We start from the raw sequence: 27,583 nt of genomic DNA on the forward strand, positions 1-27,583 counted from the left end.
TCTTTGAACAGGACAATACATGAATAATAATATATAAGGGGTCAATATTATCTTTAGAAGTCTAATAAAGTTATAAGTAACTCCAATTTATAACATGAGAACAGTTGGTTTTACTTGGGCACTTAACCTTTGCCAAGTATAGAATTGCTTACAGACCATGAGAGGTGTCCTGGACTGACTGGTCCATACAGTCCTAGTCAGATCTGTAAATAAGAGTCTAAATATTACTAGAATAAGTGGGTATTCATACTCTCACTTTTTCAAGAATGATTTTTAATTGCTAGGGAAAATCACTGAGCAAAAGCATTTGTGAATCTTTAAAATTTCTGTTAATGTATCTGTAGCTTTGAGTTGAAACAAATGGAAAATTAATTTCAGTCCTTCTTTCTATTTGTTTTTTTTGCAGGTTAAAGGCTCTTTGACCTAGGAGCTCACTTTGAACTACTGTGTATAAGCAGGAAGAAAAACAATGTCAGGCATACTGATCTAAAACATGATTTATTTTCTCAAAATTGTTTTTTCTTCAGCATTTAATAAGATCAATTCACTGAATGTGCAATCTTTTTTATACTGAATAATGACAAAAAATCTCTACATAAATGTGTATATATGCAATGGTCTTTTCCCAAGTACATTCACCAGTATAATTTCATTGTTTTGGGTACTTCTATTTATGTTTAAACAATCTATATTGTAGTATTGCCCCGATTATGTCTGAATTGCCACCTAAAGACTGGAAAACAGCAAAGTGAAGTGATGGAACATTTATTGTCGCAAGTCTTTTGAACATAAGAGACTCTACCCTGTGTCACAAAGTCATATAATCAATCCTCTTTTCCTGAAACAGTAATGTACAATATAACAAAATGTACCAGAATAATCCTCCTCAGGGAAAAGCAACGGGACTGAACTTCTACGCTCTAAAAATGTGTTTAAGAGACCTTTAGTATACATCCTGAAAAAAGAAACAGAAATGCACTCAGCCCACCATGGCCTGTGATTTTTAATATATCTCTTACATGGAAAACAAAAACGTCTAAAGATCTTGGTGTTGGAACACCGGTACATGGGCTCCTTTTAGTAAGCCACGTAAGAATCTACGCGTGCCAAAATGGACGTACCGCCCGACTACCACATTGCTCTTGCGGTAATTTCATTTTTGGCCCGCGGCTGGAAAATATTTTGTATTTTCTGGCCCGCGTAGCAGATGCACGTCAAGTGGCACCTGACACGCGTAGGTCCTTACTGCCAGGTCTATGGCTGGCGGTAAGGTCTGAGACCCAAAATGGACGCACGGCAATATTTTTTTTTTTTTTGGGGGGGGGGGGGGGAAGAGGCCTTTTTTTACAGGCACGCTGAAAAATAATTCTGTGCGCGCCCAAAACCCGCGCCTACACCACCGCAGGCCACTTTTTACCGCTGCTTAGTAAAAAGGACCCCTAAGTGATGCAACAGCCCTATTTGCGAGCACAAAACGGATTTTTGGATACTGAGCTTGATTTTAGCAGATAGCATTTCAAAATGTGCCACAAAGTGGAGGAGGATTGGTCATTTAGGACCCCTTTTACCAAGCTGCGGCAACAGGGAGCCTGCGCTGGCATCGGCGCATGTCTTTTATGCATGCCGAGGCCCCCTTTTACTGCAGCGGGTAAAAGGGAGGTCTTTCTTTTTTTTTTTTTTTTTAATGGCTGCGCGGCAAGTGAACCACTTGTGCAGCCATTTCAGGGGAAGCCCTTACCCCCACCAGAGGGGGCAGCGAGGGCTCCCACGCTAACCCACAGGCAGCGCACAGCACTGCCTGATTATTGCTGGATACACACCGGCACTACAAAAATAAATATATATTTGTAGTGCCAGATATGATGGTGCACTGGGCTGCTGTGGTAGCCCGGCAGTAACCCCGCATTGGGCTTACCGCCACTTTGTAAAAGGGGCCCTTAAGTAGGCAGCCAGAACTGAACAGTTTTGTCCCCAAGGAAGAAGGTGTTAACCTGGGAGTTGGGAGGATATGACTCATGCTGTGTTTCAAGTTAGAAAGATTGCCGTCAAGGTAGCTCACATGCAGAGTCCAACTAATCTTTCTCTCAGGACAGACTATGTCCTTTAGTCACCTCCCTATTTGATGTTGTTTATAATGGGCGTCCAGAAACTATGCTCCGGTTATAAGATTTCTCCATGGTGCAGACCAGGGGCGTAGCCAGACCTCGGCGGGAGGGGGGGCACATTTTAGCCCACCTCCCCCAGCCGCCACCACTTCTGACCCCGCTACCAGCCGAAGTCTTCAGTGCCGGTCTCCGGCGCGTTCGCTGATCTGTGCTGCTGTCTTCCTGAATCCTGACGTCCTGCACGTTCCTTTAAGTGAAACTGCTCAGTTTCACTTAAAGGAACGTGCAGGACGTCAGAACTCAAGAAGACAGCAGCGGAGACCGGCGCTGAAGAACACTTCAGCTGGCAGAGGTTGGGGTCCACTACCAGCAAAACCAGGGGCCGGGACTAAATCTGTGGGGGCCCATGCCCCCGTGGCCCCACTTAGCTACGCCCTTGGTGCAGACACTGAAAAAGAGATCTTTAGCTGAGCTGGAATTGGTTCCTCTTCTCCCTCCCCTTATTCAGCCTGCTCCAAAAGCCAATGCAAGCTCTCTGATCTAATAGTGGTGGAACGCTCATTCTTAAGACTACACTCTCATAGGGTGAAAGTTGGACCCTACAGTTACTGTTTTCCAGAAGAAATTTGATAAAACTACCTAATTGCTCTAAAAAAGAGAGTCTAATTCATCCTTAGTTTCCCTACAAGCTTTGATAAGTAAACTTTCAGACCTATTAATCACTTTGGAAAATTGGGTTTTCTAAAAAGCAGTTTAATGTTGTATTTTTTTAATTAAAAAAAATGAAAAATATATATAATGCAGCTGCCCACCATGACAATTTTTTCTTACTATTAATAAAGCAAACTATTGTTCCCAGTTTCCACATAAAGATTCCTAAACCATAAGAAACAGGTCAGAACTACTGTCAAATTTTTCCTTTCCAAATACTTTGAAACTAGTTTAAATCTAGCCATTAGGACTTTTTTCTTGAGAATAATGCCTCCAAAGTGTGAAATTTTCCTCCAGCTGAATGTTAACCCTCGAATGCTTTCCAAACACAATTGAGACTTGTTCACATAAAAATCTAGAAAGATTTCAGCTAAGTCAACTCAATCTACTGGAAAAGGATTAGCTCAAGAAATTTGTGCGCGGCGTTCTCCGTTTAAAAATTCCTGCTGTTAAGATATCCTGGCACAATTATACTAGAGTGGAACAAAAAGAAACAAAAAAAAAATCCACACTTTTTAAATCCAAATTTGATAATAGCACATCTAAAAAAAACAAAACAGTAGTTCCTAAGGATGCACATTTTGATCATTACTATGTCTTGACAAAATGTAGTGCATGATAACTTCTGAGTTAGCGTACATTAAATCAACACGTATTAATTAAAATGTCCTAACATGCAAACTTTTTTTTAAATGAATGTATAAAACAAACCAAAAAAGTTTAAAAATCAGGGAAAAGTATCCAAAAAGGAGCTACATTTTTTTTCCACGTAATCCCTTGTATTTTCCTTCTGTTTGCAATATTGAGGGGCAAAGTTATCAACACTTTGAACCGAAACATGCTTTTAGATAACCATGGGATACAAGAATGCAGACGTAAATAAACATGGGCTGCTGCTAACCCAACTTGTGGTTAAAATAACCCAACTTAACATTGATAACTTCCCCCCCTTAGTCCCTCAATTACTCACCATACCCAGTTCTCAGGTAAATGTGCTTTTGAGACTGCAAGTCATCAATACTGCATTAGTAAATGGAGAAAAGTGTTTAATTGTATTAAACGGCCATGGAAATACTCATATTATTCCAAGCAGGCCATAGCTTTCTGACTGTGAGCAGTCCAATGATGGCAGCTTAGACAGTTACAGACTCTGGAAGTACAAATTCTTTTACAAACTGTGTTAAGTTGTGCCATGTTAATTCTATAAAACAGTTCAGGTGAGCCACTGAGTGCTACAGTAGCTTCGAAGCAATATCTTGTACTGTCAGAACAGTAAAATAACCACATGGAAGGTACTTTTATCAAAGGGTAGATAGACTGCCACTGTGCCTTTATAAAATAGCCTCCCTGAAAACTCCTGCGCAAAGGCCAATGTAACTTTTCCACATACGGAGGAGAGTGATCAGTGCAGATATGTTATTCTACTGTTAACGGGAGAAAAAAGTGAGGAGAACTCGAGGATATACAAAAGAATCTGAAGTCCGACAAGTATAAAAACGACCTGACACGGCCGTGTTTCGGCGCTAAGGCCTGCCTCAGGGGTCACTATAACATGCATGATATTCACGATTGCCGGTGGTCCGGTGATCCTACACGGACTTTTTTTTTAAAGACTGTACAACATTCTTACAGAGGACATTGTGATCTTCTCTTATACAACCCTATCGTCAAGAGTATAAGAGAGATATTGACACGAGGCAGGCCTTAGCGCCGAAATACAGCCGTGTCAGGTCGTTTTTATAATTGTCAGAATTCAAATTCTTTTGTATATCCCAGGGGTGTAGTTATGTGGGGCCACGGGGCTCTCACCCCCCTGCCACCAACCCCTTCGACCCCCCCCCCCCCCGCTGCCAACCCACCCCTGCCAGCAAAGGTACCCGACGGCGGCGGGGGAGGGTTGGTGGCGGCAGGAAGGGGGGGGGGGGTCAAAATGGCGGGGGGGGGGGGATCGACAGTGCCGGGGGGGGCTAAAATGTGCCCCCTCACCTCGGGCTCTGGACCCCCCTCCCGCCAAAGTCTGGCTACGCCCCTGGTATATCCTCCTCCTCCTCACTTTTTTCTCCTGTGCTCACGTCGCATGAGGGACTTTTCCTCCTCCTTTGTTTTGCCATTCTACTGTTAACCCCAGTTAATACTAACTAGGGGATCCTTTTACTAAACTGTGGTAAATTCAATAGTTACTGCAAATATATATAGAATGGTAGCTGCAAATTTTATAAGGCAACTAGTAGGGGGTGGAACCAGCATTTTCGATTTCTGGACCCGCATTAAAATCCCAATTAGTGAATGGTACCTAGCCACAGTTAACGTGGGAGCACTATGGAGGTGGTACGTGCTCCCACATTAACTATGCGCTAGCCTGTTAAGAGCGCGGTAAGTGGAATGCGCTAGCTAATGCTTCCATACCCCCTTTCTGCCCCTTAACGCAGCTCTGCCTTAGCAGTTACCACATGTTAAGTACTTAGGGGCGCTTTTTACTAAGCTGTGGTCTAAGAGGCCCTGTGCTAGCGAAGGCGGTCAATTTTGCTGCCTGCCAGGACCCCTTTTACCGCAGCAGCTGAAAATAATCAGAAGTGAAATGGCCATGCTACTTGTCGTGCGGCCATTTCAGGAGAGGAGCACTTACTGCCAATCATTGAGCTGACGGTAAGGGCTCCCGCCCTAACTCAGCGTTAACTGGGTAGCACACGATGCTGCCTGATTAGCGCCGGGTAACCCAGAAAATGTGATAAAAGCAGTTAGCTTAGCGGGGTGTCGAGTCTGTAATAAAGTTTCTTTACTTGACACAACTGTCCCAGTCTCTGGAATCAATTGGCCCACTTCCCACTTTTCAACACTTATGTACTTAAATGTTTTTTCAGTATTTCCGCTAGCACCGGAAGTGGGAGTACCACAGGCACTTGCGTTGGGCTGGCAGTAGTTAGAGGGCCCCACAGTCTCACTGCGTAAAATGGGACCTGTGTTAAACACATCTTAAATAGTAGTCCATGTTGATAACTATGCGCCTCGGGTTTATTGTAATTGCACCTTTGCCCCTGGGAACACCTATTCATGTACTTTGTAAATGTGCATGCCATGTATCCATGCATACCCTCTGGCAGTTTTTTAAAGTACCTATTCCTTCCAAAAAAACCTGGTACTCCCTTGGTAGTCTTTCTGACGTGCTCCTGCTGGGGTTTATGGCTAAAGGCTTGCTGCCAAAGTGGGTTAAACATCAAGATTACATTACTGTTAAGACTATCTTGTGTAAATCTGTTTTGTTTCAATTAGAAATTCTGTTCATAAGCCACCAAGGTTCAAAAGTCACAGCCGTAACAGAAAACCACAGTACCCTGTGGCCTAGGCCAGGTGTTTCCCAAGTCCAGCCCTGGAGTAACCCTTGCCAGTCAGGTTTTTAGGATATCCACAATCAATATGCATAGACTTTCCTCCATTATATGCAAATCTCTTTCATGCATATTCATTATACTCCAGGACTGGACTTGGGAAACACTGGCCTAGGTTAAGATCAAAATGCATAGGCAAAATTCAGTTCTTCCACATCTCAATTTTGATACATATTTTCATAGCAAAATCTACCTTGGCGTCAGTGACTCCTGTAGAATAGAATAATGGATCCAGTATTTCCAAAGTCTGAAGACTGAGGCTGGCCTGAAGGAATGCTAGTCAGAATTTCCACACACTTTTTTTTTAGCATTGAATGATTTCTTATGTTGTATCCTTGCCTCTTTTTTTTTTTTTTTAAACTTGTTGCTTTGAACACAGGTAGAGATATATCTGCTAGATAGAATTAAATAATTTAGGGGGGAGGATTGCCTCTCATATGGACATCTGTGTTATATTTTGTATTAAGATCCTGCCATTTTCTTCTATTTCATTATCTGTATATGTCAAGGCTAGAAATACACTTTAAATTACTAGTTAACTACTGGCTTTCGTGAAGACACGAATGGTTTGTCAACAAATTGGATATCTTTCTTCCTTAATATTTCCTAATGATGCATGCAGCATTTTCAGCAGTACTAATAAGAATTTGTTACACTGCAGAAAATAATGAACAGATTGTAAGTTCATTTCAAGTCAAATCCTACTCTTCAACAATACTGGAAGACAAGTGATTTTATTTTTGCACAAAATTATCTTTGTAAAGTTATTTCTTAGCATGCTCTACCAGATAACATGCAGACCTGCAGGTGAATAAATTCTTCCCCGAGTGCCAGGTCCTATCACATCTCCCTACCACCATAGGGGAGTGAGGCTACTGCTCTGAGATGGGGTTTTCTTCCTGCAAAATATTTTTCAAGTCACATCTGCTGTCATGAATCCAATCTGCCACAATTTTACTCTGTGCGGAAGAAGGGCCTGTCTACAGTAACAATGAATGCTATTTTCTTGGGTGCTGAGCTCTCTTAATAAATCATCCACAGTCAAAATATCTTTCTGCATACATTTTAGTAGAAATCTAATCATTTTTAATTAGTAATTTTAAATATAAATTTCTAGCTATTATACAATTTGAATTATAGTCTTGATTTCACAGCTGGTCTGTTGAACTATCACTGTAATGGAGTAGCTGGACTATTTCATTGAAATATCTGTGTTAGGATGCAGCAAACTTCCTGGGTAGAAGCTGCTCACTCTGTTATACCGATCTAGAATAGACTAAACAGGGGATCCCTCTTATAATGACTCCCATTCTATTTATCACATTAGGAGACTCTTTTTCAAAGCACATCGACTTACAAAGTTACATATGTTACTGTGCAACTGTTTAAGTCTATGTGCTTTGAAAACGAGCAGCTACATCTGCTGTATTGAAACACCTACCTAGATGGCAACGTGCAAGAGGGTTCCTTAGTGTCTTTTCGCATGGTTGTAAGGATTATTACTTTCACACTGAAGAAATGGTGCAAAATTCTGTTGAAACTCTTTTATAAGCAATGTGAGTACGTATGTGTGAATTTAGTTTAGAAAATCTGCTTACTCCTTTTTTTTTTCGTTGTTCTCAAATCCCTGCTTTTCCTTTGCTTTTTCTTTCCAACACATTTATTGATCTGCAATGGGATTTAAACATTGTGCAACGTAACTTCAAAGACAGTGGTGAATAAGCTACATTTGTCTTAACCAAGGTTCATAAACTGTTAGGTCCGAGACCCCTTCCATCTACATTCTCTGCTTTTGAGCTGTAAATTAACCCATACATTTCAAACACTATGGTGTGTTTGGTGTACAGGCCAATGTATTAGTGATTCATAGCAAGGTCATAATTTAACGAACAGTTGCATCAAACCTGAACGGTGATGAACCTGGTTTTGAATCTATAATGAGCTATCAAAACACAAGTATCTGTTTCCTTAGTAAAAATCATGTGTCACATTTGTTACTTGCAAACATTTCTCAAGTTGGATTTGGAAGTCGTGCATTCAAATTCTGTAAGCATATTTTTCAATAAATATTATTTTTAAAAAGTGCTGCTGTTTTAGTGTTTTAGAATTATTTGATTTCTCTAGATGATTTTGGTGTGAAGTAATTCTTGGAAAGTAATTTATAACCTAGCACTATATTCAAGTTCACAGTTTATTATTTTCTACTCGATGCATTTTTTTTTAATACAAAAGACAATTTCCAATATAGTACTAGACAAAATACTTATTTTAATTTATAGATTTTACTACACATTTTTGTAAAAACTGATCAAGCAGTATAATATGGTGTAGATTCAATAACGTAGTTTGAACAGATTCCAACGACAGCATACAAAAACTACTGTGTGTATACACGAAGACTGGTGCACGGTACTGAAATGACAGGTTAATGGATGTTGAATACAGATGCCCAGAGTTTACTCATAGCACGCCAACAGTTCAATCTAGTTTTATCTTCTGCCACTTTTTCTGTGTTCTGTTTTCCTCTTTTTATGTGCCTTGTGAGAAAATTAAAAAACAACTTGAGTTCACTAAAATATCATTTACAATCACATTTAAATAAGAAATTCATTAAAAAAAATCTCACAGCAAATATGGATTATCTGTTTAGCTGATAATGTCGTAGCCTGCCAAGTACCCTCACCTAAATCTGAGAAGACCAGTTACTACGTTGTGGTAAAAGGGGCCCTGAAGTGTCCTCGGTGTGTAGATTCGAAGTGTGCTGAGGCCCCCTTTTACTGCAGCAGGAGTTTTCTGGAAAAAAGGAAATGGCTATGCGATAAATATATACTTGCCATGTAGCCATTTGCTGGGGGGAGCCCTTACCGGCTAAGCCCCCCCGGCAGAAAAACATCAAAAAAGAGTTTCTGGCACACAGTGGGGGCAGCACTACCGTCAGTAGTGCTGGATTGGCGTGCGATACGACAGTGGTAGCTCTACCAGCGCTTTGAAAAAGGGCCCCTGAGTGACTGGAAGATCACTTCCATTTGCTAATTAAGCAATGGTTGTCAAATTAAAGGTAGCTTACATATGTCTCTTTACATACAGATATATTAGCTTTATAAACCACAAAACCCTGTAAACCCTCAATGCAGTGAATAGAAATTACTAGACAATTTATAAAGTAAATAAAAATGCCTGAAAGTATTGTATGCATTGAGCCTGAGCACGGCTACACATCTCAAAGCAAGACCAGAAAATTCAACACAATATTGCACTACCTTGAAATCAAAAATATAAAGCAACATCCAAAAGTCATAAAATAATTCCAACCTTATACTACAGCTTACTATCAATCCTACATGATGCTAGGCCAACAACTATAACTGTGTCAAGCCATAAACGGGGTCTGTGAAATATAAGTCGAAATGGTTTGCTATCAATGTCCCGAAAATGCTGTGTTATTGGTCTATCCATCGGATAATATCCCAAATGTCTTTTGACATAAAATATATGCATGAATTATGAATACTTACACATGCGGTGGCTAATTTTATAATATCACTAGTGAAAAAGGCCCGTTTCTGTTTTAAAGGAAACGGGCGCTAGCAAGGTTTTCCTTGGAGTGTGTGTGTTTTACAGAGTGTGTGTGAGAGTGAGTGTGTGATAGAGAGAGAGTGAATGTGTGTGTGTGACAGAGAGAGTGAGACTGGGTGCGAGAGTGTGTGTGTGAGAATGGGAGTGTGTGCCAGGGCCTCCCCTCGCCTCCCAGTTCCAGGGTCCCGTCCCCCCCTCCCTCCCCCCGTTTACGTTGTAAGGGTGAAGATACAGTGGTTGGAGCAGCAAGCTGTTTAAAACCTGGTGGCACCGTGATTGCGAAGGGTGGGCATTCCACTTTAATGGCATGCTCGGCGTAAGAAGAGCAGTCGCCCGAATCGTCAGTGAAGTTTTCCTGGGAAGATTCCACACCGCCTGCAGCAACTCCTCCACTACCGTTCCCTTCCTCGTCGTCATCCTCCAGCAGGCTCTCATCAGGCTGCTCAGCAGCAGCCGGAACCGGGCGGCAGCTTAGGATACAGTCCATCTCGTCGTAGTAGTTACAGATCTTGCGCAAGTGGCCATTGTTCTTCAGGCCATCGTGTGCCTGGAAATACTGGCGCTTCAGGCTCTTGATGCGGATACGGCACTGCTGTGGCGTGTGATCGAAGCCCAGGTCGGCCAGACGACAGGCCACATCGCGGTACACATGGCTGTTGCAGAAGATGCCGTCTAGCGCCGACTGCACGTCCGCTTCCCCCCAAATGTCAAGCAGCATGCGAGTCTCCAGGTCCGCACCGTAAGGGTGGCAGTCTAGAGGGCGTTTAGTGTGCGCCGGAGGGTCAATGCAGCTCCTCCCCTCTCCTTGACGTTTCCCTACTCCACCTCCACATTGGACATTCGTGGCTCCTCCCCTCTCCCTGATGTCACGATCTACTCCATGAAGGACACCACCACCGGAAGCCACCAGGCAGCCTCAGAACGTTGGAGGTGAGCTTTATTATATAGGATGACAGCCCCATTAGTGTACAAATGTATCCTTGCTCCAAAGTGTAACGTTGTGCATGCAGTCTAGGGGGTCCTTTTACTAAGGTGCGCTGAAAAATGGCTTGCAGTAGCGTAGGCGTGGGTTTTAGGTGCACGCCGATCTATTTTTTGGCATGCCTGTAAAAAAGGCCTTTTAAAAATTTTTGCCGAAAGTGGCCGTGCGTCCATTTTGGCTCTGCGACCTTACCGCCAGCCACTGACCTAATGGTAAAGTCTCACGCGGTAACTTTGCAGTAATGACCTACGCACATCAAACACCACTTGGCATGCGTCCGATACGCACACCAAAGATGAAATTACTGCAAGAGCCACATGGTAGCCACATGGTAGCCAGGGGGTAACTCCATTTTGGTGCGCGTTAGGCACGCAGAGATGCTTACGCGGCTTAGTAAAAGGGCCCCTATGTGTGTACATTGTGACTCTGCCCAAACTACACCCCCTGGCATTGTGGTATGCCTTTTTTGTGCAAATTTTTTATAGGCACTCTTTGTGTAAAACAGGGGCATAGCTAGGTGGGGCCACGGGCCCCCACAGATTTAGCTCTGGCCCCCTCTACTTTCAACCTCCCTTCCGCCGCCACCAGGTACCTTTGCTGGCAGGGGTTGCCTTAGTCAGCTTCAGCGCCGGTCTCCGGCATGTTCGCTGATCTGTGCTGTGAGTTCTGACTGACGTCCTGACCGTTGAACTGCATGCAAGACATCAGTCAGGACTCGCAGCACAGATCAGCAAACGCACCAGAGACCGGCGCTGAAGAAGACTAAGGCTGGCAGGGGTTGGGGATCCCCGCCAGCAAAGGTAACTGGTGGCGGCGGGGGTCAAAAGTGGTGGGGGAGGGTCAGTGGCGGGGGGGGGGGGGGGGGGGGGGGGGGAGTCCAAAAGTGGCAGGGTTGGGTCGGTGGCTGGGGGAGGCGGGCTAAAATGTGCCCCCCCCCCACCATGGGCTCTGGACCCCCCCCTCCCGTTGAGGTCTGGCTACGCCCCTGGTGTAAAACATGGTTTACATGTGGAAATGCTTTATAAAACTACCTCTATTGTTTTGTGTCAAAAGATATTTTGGGATATATTCTGATGGATGTGTACAAATAACTGAGCAGTTTGATTAGAAAACTTTTTGGATACCATTATATAGCCCTTGGGCCCTGAAGTTGTGAATCCCCCCCATCTTCCCATCAAAGAATCCAAAACAGATTTTTCATAGAGACTCTGCAACTTGGATCTGGAACTAAGGGCCCCTTTTAACAAGCTGCGGTAAAAGGGGGCCTGCGGTGGCATTGCCGCTAGAAAAAGGTTTTTTTTTATTTTGTCCCGACAGAAATGGCACATGCTGGAGGTAGGAACTACTGCCAGGCAGTAGTCCCGATTTGGCACACGACAAAGGTAGCTTTACTACAGTGTTGTAAAAGGGCCAGCCCTTATTCTGTAGTAAATACCCAGAAGAATCTGTAAGTCTGCTGTTGGTTTGTTTGACACTTAGGGATCCTTTTACTAAGCTGCAGCAAAAGGGTAACCGAGAAGTGCATGGCACTGCCCAGTTACCACTGGGTAAACACCTGCACTACAAAAATAAAAATATTTATGTAGTGCAGGAAATGGCACATGCTGGGGGTGGGAACTACTGCTGGGCTGCTACGGTAGCCTAGCGGTACTTACTATAACATAGTAAATGATGGCAGATAAAGACCTGAACAGCCCATCCAGTCTACCCAACAAAATAAACTCATTTTATGTAGTACTTTATATGTATACCCCGTTTGATTTGTCCCTGCCTTTCTCAAGTATTGTGCTCAAGCTGTTTCATTCCCTACCTCTGAAGATTCTAATACAGTTTCTTTAACTGACATATGGAAGATGACGGCGACAAAGTCCCACGGGAAGGGAATCATTCGACAGTCAAGAATTTTCTTGAGGATTCCACTTCTAAAATTGCAGAATTAAATAACGGGGTTGCTCAGTCGGAAAGGACTGCTCCAGCCTTGGAAACCTGGGTACAAACCCCTGAAGATACAGGGGTTTCCGGGGTCAAGGACACATTTACTCTTGTACAAAAGTGTGAAATGCTGGAGAAAGTTACCCATGTAAAAATTTATGATTTTTGAATTTTGTTATATTCTAGAGTAGCAGCTCTGGTGTCACTTCTGTGTGTGTGTGTGTGGGGGGGGGGGGGGGGGGGGGGGGGGTTGATTTGACTGCATTTTGGGAGACTTCTCAGATGTCGTTGCTGACCCTACTACTTACATTTAAGGCACAGGATATGCTTACGAGTCTTAAAACTTTCTTTAAAATTGAAGATTTTTCTGGCTGCTTCTCGAGCAGTGGAGAAGGGCTTTTCTGGTTCTCCTTCCTTTTGAGTTATTGTTTTTATTCATTGTTAACTGCTTCATACCCGTGTGTGGGCAACAGCGGTATATCAAATGTGCTAAAATAAATAAATAAATCTCCGATGTATTGGCAGGGATGTTGTTTTACTTACGCTGGCCCTGCAAATGTACTATGAATTACAATTTGGTTTTTAGACCCAACGCAGCTTGAGAAGTTTCTGCAGGATAAGACATCATGACTTTGCTTTTCTATTTTGTTATGGGTGGGGGTGGATTAATGGGTAACTAAGGGTTTAAAATGAGGATTTATCGCACCATAGTTTCGCAGGGTTTTACCCTCTGTTTCTTTAAGGGTTTGATAGTTTTCTCTTCTCTCTGTATTGTCAGCTCCATTTTTGTTTTTCTTTTGTTTCCTTTTTAGTATTATGCCTTTTTCCTCTATTGTGAATTGTATTATCAATTCAATAATCAAAAGAAGAAAAAAGTGGCTCAGAAATAAAGTGACTATAGATTAAAAGGATGAAGTAATAATCACCGTCCCAGTTCTATTTCGTAAAACCGTTTCATTTTGCATGCAAGAGACGCGGAATAGCAAACTTCTCTCCCCCAAACTCCATTCCCAAATCTGGCAAACTGCACACCACGTACCTGTGCTTGGAAAAGGCCAGGCCTGTGACACTTCTGGAGTGTGTGTGCAAGGTCGCGAAGGCCTTTGGGTTCTTTATGTCCACGATGGAAAGGGCTCCAGTATCATCGCCGAATGCAAAGTTATGTTTAGCGAGCGGTAAGCCTGTGTTGGGCTTACCGCCGCTTAGTAAAAGACCCCCTTAGGTTTTTAAGTGGATTTTTTCTGCCCAATTTTTGGATTAAGTAAATACCCAAAAGAACCACAATTTCATTTCATCTCAAAAGCAGCCATATGACCTCCCCTTCCCCAGGAAAGATCTAGAAGAGTCCCCTCAGAAAAAAAAGCCCTAAAAAAATCTCCCCAGCCTTAATTGCTCATGGTCTTACAAAAACAGTGCAAGTTTGGGTACTGTGAAACTCAGAGAGAACGATAGAGTGACAGAAGGGACTAACTGCTACAGGGTCAGGGGCTGGAAGTGCCAATGAGTCCTTGGGGTAAGCTTGGGAAACTCGGGTTCTGCAAAACCCAGACTGAAAAATCCTCACTACATCTATGTATAAACAAAATCAGGATTTTTCAGGACAACTGCACCCAAATGTGGTACCCAGAAACACATGTAGACAGTATAAAAGCATACGTGTACATATATATTCATCTGCACAAACTTATAATAGCTATTTCTGCATGTAAAGTATGCTTCTCATATGGAAAATGATTTGAACTGTGCTCCAGAATACAGTAAAAATGTGGGCACTCTCCTCTCCGATTCAAGGTTTCTTATAATTTAGTATCACTGTCCTTTTCCCTAGGGCGGTGCTTAGCAATGTTCTTGTGGCCATGCCCCCATGATTGTAGCTAAATAAAACTAGGTGGACCCCTTGCCACCTGCTATATGCAGAATAATAATGCACCTATAGAAAGCCCACCCAGGTCGTGACTCCAAAGGTGGATTTTGTGACTCCATTTGGGGTCCCAACCCCCAGTTTGCGAAGCTTTGCCCTAGGACCATTGCAAGGTGGGAGCACGTAAGCCTGAAAAAGGTGGGGGGTGAGGTGGGAGGGGCTCCGAAAGCAACTCTTGACCTGGGCACTACTTCAGCCAACATCTACCCTGTATCTTCCCTTTAAAAAAAAATCTTCAGGCAAATTGCTGAATTAAATGACCTGTTTTTCTATTACGTCTAATTCTTATGTCTGCATTTTCTGAATTCGAAGGCTAAATTTTCTTACGGGCACAGGCCCATTTTTATAACATCCTTTTTCCGAGCTAACATTTTGCTTGGCTGTGCATGTTATTTTGTCATATTAGAGATGCCCATGATCCCAATGGCAACTGCCACAGCAGCGACCCCTTTCTCAAGTACCACAAATGCAGAGACAAAGAAAATGTGGCAGAAATATTTCTCAATCTTCAAGCACATCTGGACAGATTGCATATTAAGGTATTTCATTTGTTGGATGGAGCTTGTTGACACTGCAAGTATCATATCTACGTTAGTTGAACGTTCTAATGTGTGTCTATTAAAATGTTTGATGTGTATTGTGCTGACATGTGAGTGTTATTTGAAATCTTCCATGCTGCCTGTTTTATTATTATTTATTGCATTTGTATCCCACATTTTCCCACCTATTTGCAGGCTCAATGTGGCTTACATAGTTTTGTTATGACAATATCATTCTAGAATATCAGACAAAATTAGTAATGTGCAGAGACTGAGTAAGGGAGGAAAGAAGGAAGTGATTAGGCGGGTAAGTATTGAGTATTTGGTATGATTTGTATTGCGTAGTCATTTATCATATTTCTGTTACCCGATTGTTAAATGTTTATATTTCTGACACTGTATTTATTTATTTGTGGCATTTATACCCCGCTCTTTCCCGCTCGATAGCAGGTTCAGTGTGGCTTACAAAGTATCACATAGATGACAAAGTTACATAGAGTAGGACAATAGTGATAGATGTGGGGAAAGAACTGGAGTATGGGTAATGCTAATGGTGTGGAATTAGGATCGGGGTTTAGGATTGGAGTATCACGTTAGTCCTATTACTATTTCAATTTTCCATTTGCAAGCTTAACTGTATTGATTGTATTTATGTTTATATTTGGCCATTTTACCACTGTTATGCTGTTAACAAAACGGTTAAGTTTTATGTCAAGCTGTACCTGGTGTAAACTGACTTCGCTGAATCTCTTCATAAAGATAGGTAGTAAAACCTAATCAATATATATAAAAGGCGAGTGTCGTACTCACTCGCAAATGCGCAGTAGAGACCTTCTCTGCTCCGCCCCCGCGTCAATACGTGATGACGGGGGCGGAACAGAGAGGGTCTATACTGCGCATTTGCGAGGGAGGGACACCGCCGTCGCTAACGCTCCCCCCACCCGGAGTCGCCGCCGCCACCCACCCTCCACCCAGTCGGGCCCTCGCTCCGCTACTGAAACAGCAAGGGTCTGGGAATGCAGCACTGCCGTCGGCCTTCCTTCTTCTTCTCTGCCTGTGTCCTGCCCTCGACGACGTTACGTCACACGAGGGCGGGACAGGCAGAGACGAAGAAGGAACTTGGAAGGCCGACGTCGGCTGCTCAGCAGAGCTCAGTGCTGCGTTACCAGACCCTCGCTGTTTCAGTAGCGGAGAGAGGACCCGACCGGGTGGAGGGGGGGGGCACGGCTCCGGGGGGGGGGGGGGCAAATTCAGAGGGGGAGGGGCAGCGGCGAACTCGGCGGCACGGGGGGGGGGGGGCCTTTCAACCCCCCCTTCCTATAATAGCCCATTTTTACGGGCTCAAAGGCTAGTAAATAAATATTACATCCTATGAACTCCTGAATTGAAGCTCTTTTTAGCAAGATGCAAGCGCTGCAGTAAAATCAAGAGACTTGATAGCCCACTCCACACACCCACCCCACCCCCCAAGCTTAGGAAGTTCATTACTGTTAAAGGTATGCACAAAACTAACCCATTTGGAGACATTGCCCCCCGAGATTCATGACGACACGATAGGTGCATTTTTTCCACGGAGGAACATCTCAGCTCACTAAGGGACCCTTTTACAAAGGCGCGCTGAAAAATGGCCTGCGGTAGTGTAGATGCGTGTTTTGGGCGCGTGCAGAAACATTTTTCAGCGCGCCTATAAAAAAATGTCCTTTTTTAAAAATTCTTGCCGAAAAAGGACGTGCGGCAAAATGAAAATTGCTACGCGTCTGTTTTGGGTCCGAGACCTTACCGCCAGCCATTGACCTAGCGGTAAAGGCTCACGCAGTAACAGGGCGGTAATCACCTGCGCGCGTCCAATACGCGTGTTTTTTGGACGCGTGCCAAAAATGAAATTACCGCAAGAGCCACGCGGTAGCTAGGCGGTAACTGCATTTTGGCGCATGTTGGGCGCGCGTAGACACTTACGCGGCTTAGTAAAAGGGCCCCCCCAATACCAATCTCTATTCAACAACCATCAACAGAAAACTCTAAGCAAAATAACTATTTGGGGGAGGGGGAGAGTGCACTATGCAGTATGGAATGACCTTGCAGACATCAAGGAACTGTTCCTCACCACATCCTTCGGGAAGGCGCCACCAAGGTTCTGCCACACACTGCGCATGCCACCTTCTATCTGGGACCAGAAGGCATGGGATTGCACCTGCTGGTCATAACCCACATCTTTCATAGCACACTTGTACTGCTCCAGGTCCTGGCAAGGCATCATGGCCTTCTCACACTCCTTCTTTTGGTGGTTGCAATGGCACTCCTTGTAGTTACATGGCACCCTCTGGAAATGCCTGCGGGTGAAGTCTGTCCTGGTCAGCCGGATGCCAGGAACTCTGTAGGCGATGTCCCGTACCCGGGACATGCTGCCAGCTGGGCAATTACAGTACCATTTGCTCCACGCCTGCCAGATATACGCTCTGTCTTCCAGAGAGATGCCTCCACTGAGTTTGTCCTCTTCCGACTCACTAATTGGGTTGTTGCTAGTGATGCTAGAAGTGGTGATCACAGTCACTGGATGGATACCCAGAGAGGAGAATGGCAGTGATGTAACAGTAGAGGTTGGCCCAGAATAGGACATTACTGGGGATGAAGGGAAGGACACCACAGGAGCCATAACTGGTGGCAAAGGTGAGGGCAATATTGCAGGCACTGCTGAAGACAGGGCAAACACCATGGAGGGCAGGGCTTGTGAAGAAGGAGAAACAAGCATGGAGAACGGAGCTTGTGAGGCCAGAGAAGTATCGTTAGAAGGAAAGGAAGGAGGCACCTCTGCTGAAGCAACTAATGATGAGGACTGAGAACCCTCCATGGAAAGTGGGGATTGTGGAGAGGGAGAGGCCTCCATGGAAGGTGGAGCTTGTGGAGAAGCCATGGAGGGCTGAGCTTGTGGAGAGGGAAAGGCCTCCATGGAGGGTGGACCTTGTGGAAAGGAAGATAACTCCAAGGAGGGTGGACCTTGTGGAGAGGAAGAAGCCTCCAGGGAGGGTGGAGCTTGTGGAGAGGAAGAAGCCTCTAGGGAGGGTGGAGCTTGTGGAGAGGAAGGAACCTCTAGGGATGGCAGAGTTTGTAGAGAAGGAGAGGCCTCCATAGAGGATGTGGCTTGAGAGGCCCCCATAGAGGACGGAGCCTGTGGCAAGACAGAGGCCCCCAGGGAGGGTAGGGCTTGTGGAGAGGGAGACGTACCCGAGGGTGGGGCCTGTGGAGAGGAAGAGGACTCCATGGAGGGTGGGGCTTGTGGAGGAGAGGCCCCCAGGGAGGGAGGAGCCTGTGGAGAGGGAGAGGCCCCCAGGGCAGGAGGAGCCTGTGGAGAGGAAGGGGACTCCATGGAGGGTGGGGCTTGTGGAGAGGGAGAAGGAGCCTGTGGAGAGGAAGGGGACTCCATGGAGGGTGGGGCTTGTGGAGAGGGAGAGGCCCCCATGGAGGGAGGAGCCTGTGGAGAGGAAGGGGACTCCATGGAGGGTGGGGCTTGTGGAGAGGAAGAGGCCCCCATGGAGGGAGGAGGAGCCTGTGGAGAGGAAGGAGACTCCATGGAGGGTGGGGCTTGTGGAGAGGGAGAAGGAGCCTGTGGAGAGGAAGGGGACTCCATGGAGGGTGGGGCTTGTGGAGAGGGAGAAGCCCCCATGGAGGGAGGAGCTTGTGGAGAGGAAGGGGACTCCATGGAGGGTGGGGCTTGTGGAGAGGGAGAGGCCCCCATGGAGGGAGGAGCCTGTGGAGAGGAAGGGGACTCCATGGCGGGTGGGGCTTGTGGAGAGAAAGAGGCCCCCATGGAGGGAGGAGCCTGTGGAGAGGAAGGGGACTCCATGGAGGGAGGAGGAGCCTGTGGAGAGGAAGCGGACTCCATGGAGGGTGGGGCTTGTGGAGAGGGAGGAGGAGCCTGTGGAGAGGAAGCGGACTCCATGGAGGGTGGGGCTTGTGGAGAGGCCCCCATGGAGGGAGAAGGCGCCTGTGGAGAGGAAGGGGCTCCATGGAGGGTGGGGCTTGTGGAGAGGGAGGAGCCTGTGGAGAGGAAGGGGGCTCCATAGAGGGTGGGGCTTGTGGAGAGGAAGGAGGAGCCTGTGGAGAGGAAGGGGGCTCCATGGAGGGTGGGGCTTGTGGAGAGGGAGGAGGAGCCTGTGGTGAGGAAGGGGACTCCATAGAGGGTGGGGCTTGTGGAGAGGGAGGAGCCTGTGGAGAGGAAGGGGACTCCATGGAGGGTGGGGCTTGTGCAGAGGGAGAAGCCTGGAGGGAAGGAGGAGCTTCTGGTGGGGGGGAGGGTTCCATAGAGGGCTGGTCTTGTGCAGGAAAGGGCTCCATGGAAGAGACATTGGATGGAGAAGGCTCTGGGGGCGGGACGACTTGCATAGGAGGGCGGTTCCCTGGCTGCTGTGCTGCCATTACTGGGTAGAGAAAGGCAGTCGGCAAAGGGTAGGGATTGGTCAGCGGGTAGGACGGCACCGCCATGACGCAGCCCTGCGCTAGGAAGAAGGCGGCAGCCAGGAGACGTAGCATGACGCGGCCAAGCCTGTGGGCCACTGCTGCTCTCATCTTATGGCCTCCCCCGCCCCCGGGAAGCCAAGGCCCGCACCGCGGGCGGGGAGGGAGGGGGAGGGAGGGAGGAACAGCGTCGACGGTTTCCTGCCCCCGCGGGGCTCTCAACGTTTCACGGGGTCTCCGGTTCAAAGGCGGCGCGCGACGCTGCTTCTGTTGCTCCTGATGCGCCACGGCGCGCGTGCAACGCTTTACACACTCTACCGCCTTCCAAACGCGGCGCGTGACGCAGCCAGCTGCCCTTTTCCCGCCAGCTCCCACTTGCCGAACGTTAGCGCGCGCATCACATAAAGCGCTTCTTTTTCCCACCCGCGCGCCTGTGACGCTTGCGGCTTATATATTCCCTCCTCGGCTCCTCCCACCCGGCCGCGTCACCGCGCCCTCTCGAGCCCCAGCAGCGCGTGTGTGGCGCAGCAAGCATGTTCTTCTTTCCCGCCCGATTCTCGTCGCCTTCGCCCGCGCTCTGTTTTCACTTAATCTGTCTATAAGGATAGAACAGGGCGCAGGGTTCCTGCAAAGCCCTGTCTGCGCGCATTAACATAACATAGTAAATGACGGAAGAAAAAGACCTGCACGGTCCATGCAGTCTGCTCTATAAGGTAAACTCACATGTGCTACTTTTTGTGTATACCCTACTTTGATTTGTACCTGTCTTCTTCAGGGCACATACCATAAGTCTGCCCAGCACTATCCTCGCCTCCCAACCACCAGCCCCGCCTCCCACCACCTGCTCTGGCACAGACCAAATAAGTCTGCCCAGCACTATCCCCGCCTCCCAACCACCAGTCCTGCCTCCCACCACCAGCTCTGGCACAGACCAAATAAGTCTGCCCAGCACTCTCCCCGCCTCTCAACCACTCATCCCGCCCACCTCTGGTTCTGGCACAGACCGTATAAGTCTGCCCAGCATTATCCCCGCCTCCCAACCCCCCGCCCCGCCTCCCGCCACCGGATCTCAACTAAGCTCCTGAGGATCCATTCCTTCTGCAGAGGATTCCTTTGTGTTTATCCCACGCATGTTTGAATTCTGTTACCGTTTTCATTTCCACCACCTCCCACGGGAGGGCATTCCAAGCATCCACTACTCTCTCCGTGAAAAAATACTTCCTGACATTTTTCTTGAGTCTGCCCCCCTTCAATCTTATTTCATGTCCTCTCGTTCTACCATCTTCCCATCTCCGGAAAAGGTTTGTTTGCGGATTAATACTTATTATACAGTTCCAGTTCACACACGGTCGAGCTGTACATGTTATTTTGTGTAAAAATACTGAGAGGGTTAAACCACATTATAAAATCGCAGTACACACACATTACAACAAGACGTTATTTTATTAACAGGAATTCTCTCTAAAATCACTGGACTATAAATGGAAACGTTCTGTTCAGTACATAAGTGTTGCCACAATGGCACAGACCAGTGCTCCATCAAGCCCAGTGTCCTGTTACCAACAGTGGCCAATCCAGGTCACAAATACCTGGCAAGATCCCAAAAAGGTTCAATACATTTTTATGCTGCTTATCCCAAAAATAAGAAGTGGATTTTCCCCAATTCAATTTAATAATAGTCTATGGACTGTTCCTTTTTAAACTCTGCTAAGCTAACCACCTTTACCACATCAGACTGGCAAGATCCCAAAAAAGTTCAATATATTTTATGCTGCTTATCCCAGAAATAAGCACTGGATTTTCCCCAAGTCAGTTTAATAATGGTCCATAGGCTGTCTGGCCCAACTGTTTGGGGAGGCTAAAGGGGCAGGGCCAGGGGTGGAGCTTAAATCCATAATTGTCTGATAACAGAAAAAAAAATAAAAAGTCACAATTAATACCTTTTATTAAATTTAGATATTAGCTATGTATCATATGTCAAAGAATAAAGTGGTTGCTCAAAGCATATACTAACCACAATTGCTCAACTGCAAAACACTATGCACAACTTTGTCCAAAAACACACTCAGAACCTTACTGTACCATAAATATTACACTGGGCAGAACCTAATACACCAATATACCACCTAAACGGAAAATGCAGACTGTCAACAATATGAAACAAGGGATCATAATATCATGATATGTGTAGAGTCACGAAACACCCTAATTCATGTTTAAAGTGGGATAGAATGCCATAAATAAGTAAATAAATATGAACTTTTAAAGCTGAGCACCTAATTCTCAAGGTGGACATATTCCAAACACTATAATGAAAATAAAATGATCATTTCTACCTTTGTTGTCGGGTGACTTTGTTTTTCTGGTCATAGTGCCGCCCTTTCAGTTGCTTAGCAATAAGGGTCCAGTGTTTTGTGCAATATTTTTTAACCAATCAATGACCCTCTGATCTTCCTCTTTGGTCCAAGGTCCCTCAGGGTGTAAAACCCTCTGTTTCACCAGTTTTTTCAACCGTTCATCCTCTGCTGGGGGCCACTTTACTTTTACTCTGTTTTCTCGCTGATCCGTAACATCCGAGTCTGTGTCCTGGTAATGAAGCTCTTCAGGATCTTCACATCGGGAGCGCCGAGCCATCTTCCCTCTGTTTCCCTGCTAAGAAAGGCACTTGCTGCGCTGGAGCGAACGAAGAGGTTTCCTGCTTACAAAGCAGAGCGCCCTTGCGCGAATTTGAGGGAACACCAGGATTTTTGTAAATCCACCAGGATTTTTGTAAATTTTTGTAAATCCTCTTCCCCTGCTCTTTCTTTTGCGCAGTTGCAAATTAACAAGACTTTTTTTTTCCTATCTCACGCCAACTTCTCCCGGCTTGCACGTCGCACATAATATGGAAATAAAGTAAAGACAAGTTAATTGGTCTGGAACTACGGTGTTTAAACCTTTTTAAGTTGCAGCGACGGTTCACCTCCGCTCCAGCCTTTCCCTGCCTTCTCGCTCAGAGGAAGGCGGGACACTGAGCGAGAAGGGAAAGGCTGGAGCGGAGATGAGCCGGCCCGTCGCTGCAATTTAAAAAGGTTTAAACGCCGGATGGCCACGGCAGGTATGGAAAAGTCAGGGAGATGAGGGCGGGCTCATTGGGGGGGGGGCGGCGGCAGAAAAGGCGAGGAAAGGTCACAGCTTGGCTGGGGAGGCTTAGCCTCCCCAAGCCTCTTATACTGGGCGCCTATGTCTATGGACTTTACCTTTAGGAAGCCGGCCAAACCTTTTTTTAAACCCCACTAAGCTAACCGCCTTTACCACATTCTCTGGCAGCAAATTCCTGAGTTTAATTACACGTTGAGTGAAGAAACATTTTCTCTGATTCTTATTAAATTTACTACTTTGTAGCTTCATTTCGTGCCCCCTAGTCCTAGTATTTTTTGAAACAAGCAATTCACATCCACTCATTATTTTATAGACCTCTATCATATCTCCCCTCAGCCGCCTTTTCTCCAAGCTGAAGAGCCCTAGCCGATTTAGCCTTTCCTCATAGGGAAGTCGTCCCACCCCCTTTATCATTTTTGTCGCCCTTCTCTGTACCTTTTTTAATTCCACTATATCTTTTTTGAGATGCTGCAGCTGTCAACCCCCCCACCCCCACCCCAAAAAAAAGGATTTCTTATACAAAGTAAGCAGAATTGATAAGAAAGGAGTAGAGAATACAGTATCATAGTGCCTCTGGATAGCACCGTAGTATGACCACACCTTGAGTATTGTTTGCAATTCTGTTTGCCTACCGCATCTGTAACTGGGTTTAACAGGGGTTTAGACTTTCCTAGACACAGAAACAGAGAAAATGACGCCACATAAAAACAATATGGCCTATCCATTTTGCCCATGCGTACCATCTACTATTCCTTCCTCTCATTTAGAGATCCTGTATGCTTGTCTAATGCTTTCTTGAATTCAGATACATTCTTAGACTCTGCCACCTCCACTGTGAGGTCGTTCAACATATTAATTTACAACCCTTTCCATTAAGGGGAAAGGGAAATGGGATTTGATATACCGCCTTTCTGTCGTTTTTGCAACTACATTCAAAGCGGGTTACATAGTATATACAGGTACTTAATTGTAACTGGGGCAATGGAGGGCTTCCTTTCTCTTGAAAGAGACTCGACTCCTGTTCATTTATGCCATGGAGGTATTCAAAACATCTCTTTCTCATCTCCCCTCTCCTACCTTTCTTCCAAAGTATACATAGTGAGATCTTTAAGTCTGTCCCCATATGCTTTATGACAAAGACCACTGACAATTTTAGCAGCCAACCTTCTGAACTGTACACAGTACTCTAAATGAGGTCTCACCAGAGCAGAATAATAGAGAGACAGTGTCGCCTCCTTTTCCAGTCCTCGCCCTATGCATCCAAGCTTTTTTCTGAGTTTTGTTGTCATCTTTTCTACCTGTTTAGCCACCTTAAGATCTTCGGATACCGTCACCCCCAAGTCTTGCTCTTCTTTGTGCACAGACGTATTTTGCCTTCTATACTGTACTGCATTCTTGGGTCAGGGGTAGCGCTAGGAGTGGCTATCACACAAGATCTGGATTCCTAGCACTACCCCTGACGCAGCTTATAGCGAAACAGGGGCTCCCTGTTGGGCACCTTGGATTGTAGAAGTGGCTGGTGGGCATTTGAAGATTTGAAAGGACGCAAAGATTATGAATTAATATCGATGAGTGCCTGTTCTGGTTGTTGATATTTTGATATTCCTGTGAGTACAAGTTGGCTTCATTGACATATGGACAAGTACTAAGAATTCCTACACTATGAAGTAAGTGGGGGAGTGGGGTGTCCTATGATGGTGAACCGTGCGTACGCCTTAAAAGTATTGCAGGCTGGGTGGCTCTTCTGAGGTTTTTCCTCCACTTAAATAATAAGTGTGTTGGATTATTGTGGTGCCCAGGTGCCTTGAAACTCCATAAGATATATTGTGAATTTCTGAATTAACTTTTGTCATTAGATTAAGTATTGACAATAAATGTGACTGCTGGATAAAAAGTGATAAAACCACTCTTGCATGATTGTGTGATTTCCTGTTTGTGTAGTATCTGATCACAGAGTGGCAGGTACGGACGGCTCTGGCTGCCTTTTGGGGGAGACTGGATGGACAATGCGGGTCTTTATCTGCCTTCGTACTCTATGTTGTGTAATAATACATTTATTAACTAGGCTTCAATTTTGATATGGTGGATTCCCCTCGGGTCTTTCCTCATCTATTTGTACTTCTGAAAAGAAGGCATGGCGTGCTATTATCTAATTCAATATTCCCACAAACAAACCAGGAATTCAAAGTGACACTGCTTAAGCGTATAGAAAGTCATTTATGAATGCATTCAGCAATGGTAAGAAAAATATATTTATTTATACATTACATCCTTGGACTGCTAGTACACAGAAACAGCAGCAGATTGGTGGCATTAGGACATAGCAAATGCAGATGTTAAAATCCATAAATCCATCATCAGTGGAAAGGTGTGTCTTCCTGTGCTTTAAAACAAAAACTTCAGCCTTGATTACAGTGATACCTCAGTTTTCGTTGATAATTCGTCCGAAAACAATCAATGAAAACCGAAACAGACGAAAACCGAAGCAATTATTTCCATATGAGAAGGAGAACGTGTGGGTTGCCCTTTGTTTTCTCAAAATTAGCAGCGAAAACCGAAGCAACCAACGAAATCTGAGACAAATTTTTCACTGAAAAAAATCAACGAAAACCGAAACCAACGATAACCGAAGTCAACGAAAACCGAGGTTTCACTGTATACATTATTCTCTGAAAGACTGAGGTAGGTTTTACCTAATAATGGGCTCCTTTTACAAAGCCGCACTGGGAATCACTAGCTGTTGCTTTGTAAAAGGAACCAAATGTGGTTTTTTTTTAATCTCTCTATTTTTTAACATTTTTATTTATTTGGATTTTGCTCACACCTTTTCAGTAGTAGCACAAGGTGAGTTACATTCAGGTACATTGGGTATATATTACTGCTGTCCATTTGCAAATCAGGCCAGATGAATGGTCATATCAAGTCTATTTTAATAAACTGAATTGGTTTATTATTTTTAACTCCAAGATTTCTGTACAATAACAATGACAATAATACTTTATAATTGTTTGTAGCACTACTGGACACGTGCAGCAGTAAAAAGTGGTGAAAGTATTCCCATATACTATGTCCCTTCCCTAAAGAGCTTACAGTCTTAAGGGGGTAATTCTGTACAGGTCACCTAAAGTTAGGGACCGGGATGCTGCACACTAACCACAAATTCTATATCAGCAAGACCACAGTGGTGCACCTAATGTTAGGCTCAAGCCCTAATGCCATGCGAATAAGTGCCAGGCATGCCACTGATCCACCCACACCACTGGCCTGTGCGAACACCAATGACCCGCATACAGTTTGTAGAATACCACCTAAGGGCAGTTATTCGCATAACTGCAGTTTTGTTCCAATGAACATCAGTTCCAGCCAATTAAGTTCAAGTTCAGTAGCAGCTAATTAAGCAATTAATTTATGTGTGTAACCGAGATTATTCTATACTCTGCACACGCAATTTTGTGCCATAAGGGGTAAATGCTATAAGTGGCACCTAATGCAGGGTCTAGATATAAAAGTTTGTGGTTTTCACAAGATTAGTAGGAAAGGTCTGCAACACACTAGTTGGAGTAGAAAATTTAGTTGTGTTCGAACAAAGCTTCAGGAGAGCTCAAGTATTTAGCAAACAGAATTCAAGGTAAGCCTGGAATCACGTGTTTGAGGTATAGAAATCCATGAGAATTGTATCCGATGGTGAGGCAAGGTACTGATGCAGCCCAAACGGGAGAGAGATCATATCTGACCCGAAGGTAGGGAAGCAGTGTGATAGAGTGGTGGTCATATCCGGAGGGATGCTAGAGTGTATAGGAAGAAGCCTATGGAAGGGATTGTGCTGTCATAGTTTGTCCACTTACATCTGGGAGGATACAGACAGAGCAGAGGTGGACTAGAGAAGGGCTACCAAACTGGCACAGTGAGACTAGAATACCTAAATATGGATTTGCATGGGGGGGAGGGGAGAGAAAAAGGGGATATGCTAGCGATGTTCAAGTACCTGAAAGGTATTCTATATAATAAAACGCACCTCCAACATTCTGAAGCTGACTGCCTGGCTGATGCATTCCTGCTCTCTGTATCCATCTCCTGAATTGACATCACGTACTTCCGGGTTCGTCACAAGCAGAAGTGACCACACGAGGTTTCTCAGCTTCAGAATGTTGGAGGTGCATTCTATTAAATAGGATTGGTCAGTTCCTTGAAGCACAGCCAGAGGCCAGCATCCTGCACAGTAACGCTCAGACACCAGAGAGAGAGAGAGGGGGGGGGGGGGGGCTGACACCAGAGGGGGGGGGGAGGTATCTCTGTCACACACACACTCTCTCACAGTCAATGTCTTTCTCTCACTCTCACCCACTGTCTCTCACACTATGTCTCTCACTGTATCACATTCATTCTCTATGTGTCACACAGTCAATCACACACTCTCTTGGTCTCATACACTCAGTCTCACAGAGTCTGTGTCTCACACACACTCTCTCGCACACACTGTATCTGTATGAAACACACTGTCTCACACTTGCACACACTCTCATTCTCACACACACACACTCGCACATTCACTCTCTCTCTCTCACTCACACACAATCACTCTCACATACACTCAAACATACACGCTCCGAGGAAAACCTTGCTAGCACCCGTTTCATTTGTGTCAGAAACGGGCCTTTTTTACTAGTTAATTAATAAAGCAGCAGAAGCAGATACTTTTTTTTTTTCAGTGGAAAGAAAGTTCTAGAAGAGGAGTGGGCAACCTGAAGCCCCTGAGACCAGGGGAATTAGACACAGAAAATATAATTAACCAGAATTTTCACCATTTTTTAAATACTGTATTTTGCAATTGTTACACT

At 45.2% G+C, this 27,583-nt stretch overlaps 2 protein-coding genes across 3 annotated transcripts in view; one reads left to right on the top strand and one right to left on the bottom strand.

The window, feature by feature from the left end:
- The window catches only part of CDC42SE1 (CDC42 small effector 1), a 63,543-nt gene extending 62,239 nt beyond the window's left edge, over positions 1–1,304 (top strand). For both annotated transcript variants that reach the window (XM_030188339.1, XM_030188340.1), the window contains exon 5: positions 407–1,304. The gene's annotated coding sequence lies outside the window, so the exon portion shown is untranslated. The remainder of the gene's footprint in view (positions 1–406) is intronic.
- A 7,195-nt stretch (positions 1,305–8,499) lies between these two features.
- Positions 8,500–22,238, bottom strand: C14H1orf56 (chromosome 14 C1orf56 homolog). The gene is made up of 4 exons (XM_030186878.1): positions 22,047–22,238; positions 17,257–18,456; positions 8,886–8,995; positions 8,500–8,739 (listed from the first exon to the last, which is right to left on the bottom strand). Exons 1-4 carry the CDS (start codon positions 22,236–22,238, stop codon positions 8,628–8,630), a joined length of 1,614 nt encoding a protein of 537 aa, XP_030042738.1. The 3' UTR covers positions 8,500–8,627.
- Between the last annotated feature and the right edge of the window lie 5,345 nt (positions 22,239–27,583).

The sequence above is a fragment of the Microcaecilia unicolor genome, chromosome 14 (assembly GCF_901765095.1).
Source record: "Microcaecilia unicolor chromosome 14, aMicUni1.1, whole genome shotgun sequence".
NCBI lineage: Eukaryota > Metazoa > Chordata > Amphibia > Gymnophiona > Siphonopidae > Microcaecilia > Microcaecilia unicolor.

Excerpts from the sequence above, each read along its gene's own strand:
- C14H1orf56 (XM_030186878.1), bottom strand. The coding sequence starts at position 22,238 with ATGGCTCGGCGCTCCCGATGTGAAGATCCTGAAGAGCTTCATTACCAG. Across the intron at positions 18,457-22,046 it reads CCAAAGAGGAAGATCAGAGG|GCTCCTCCCTCCCTGGGGGC; the intron begins GTCATTGATTGG and ends CCCTCTCCACAG. Across the intron at positions 8,996-17,256 it reads GCGCCTTCCCGAAGGATGTG|AAAACTCCTGCTGCAGTAAA; the intron begins GTGAGGAACAGT and ends CCTTTTTTCCAG.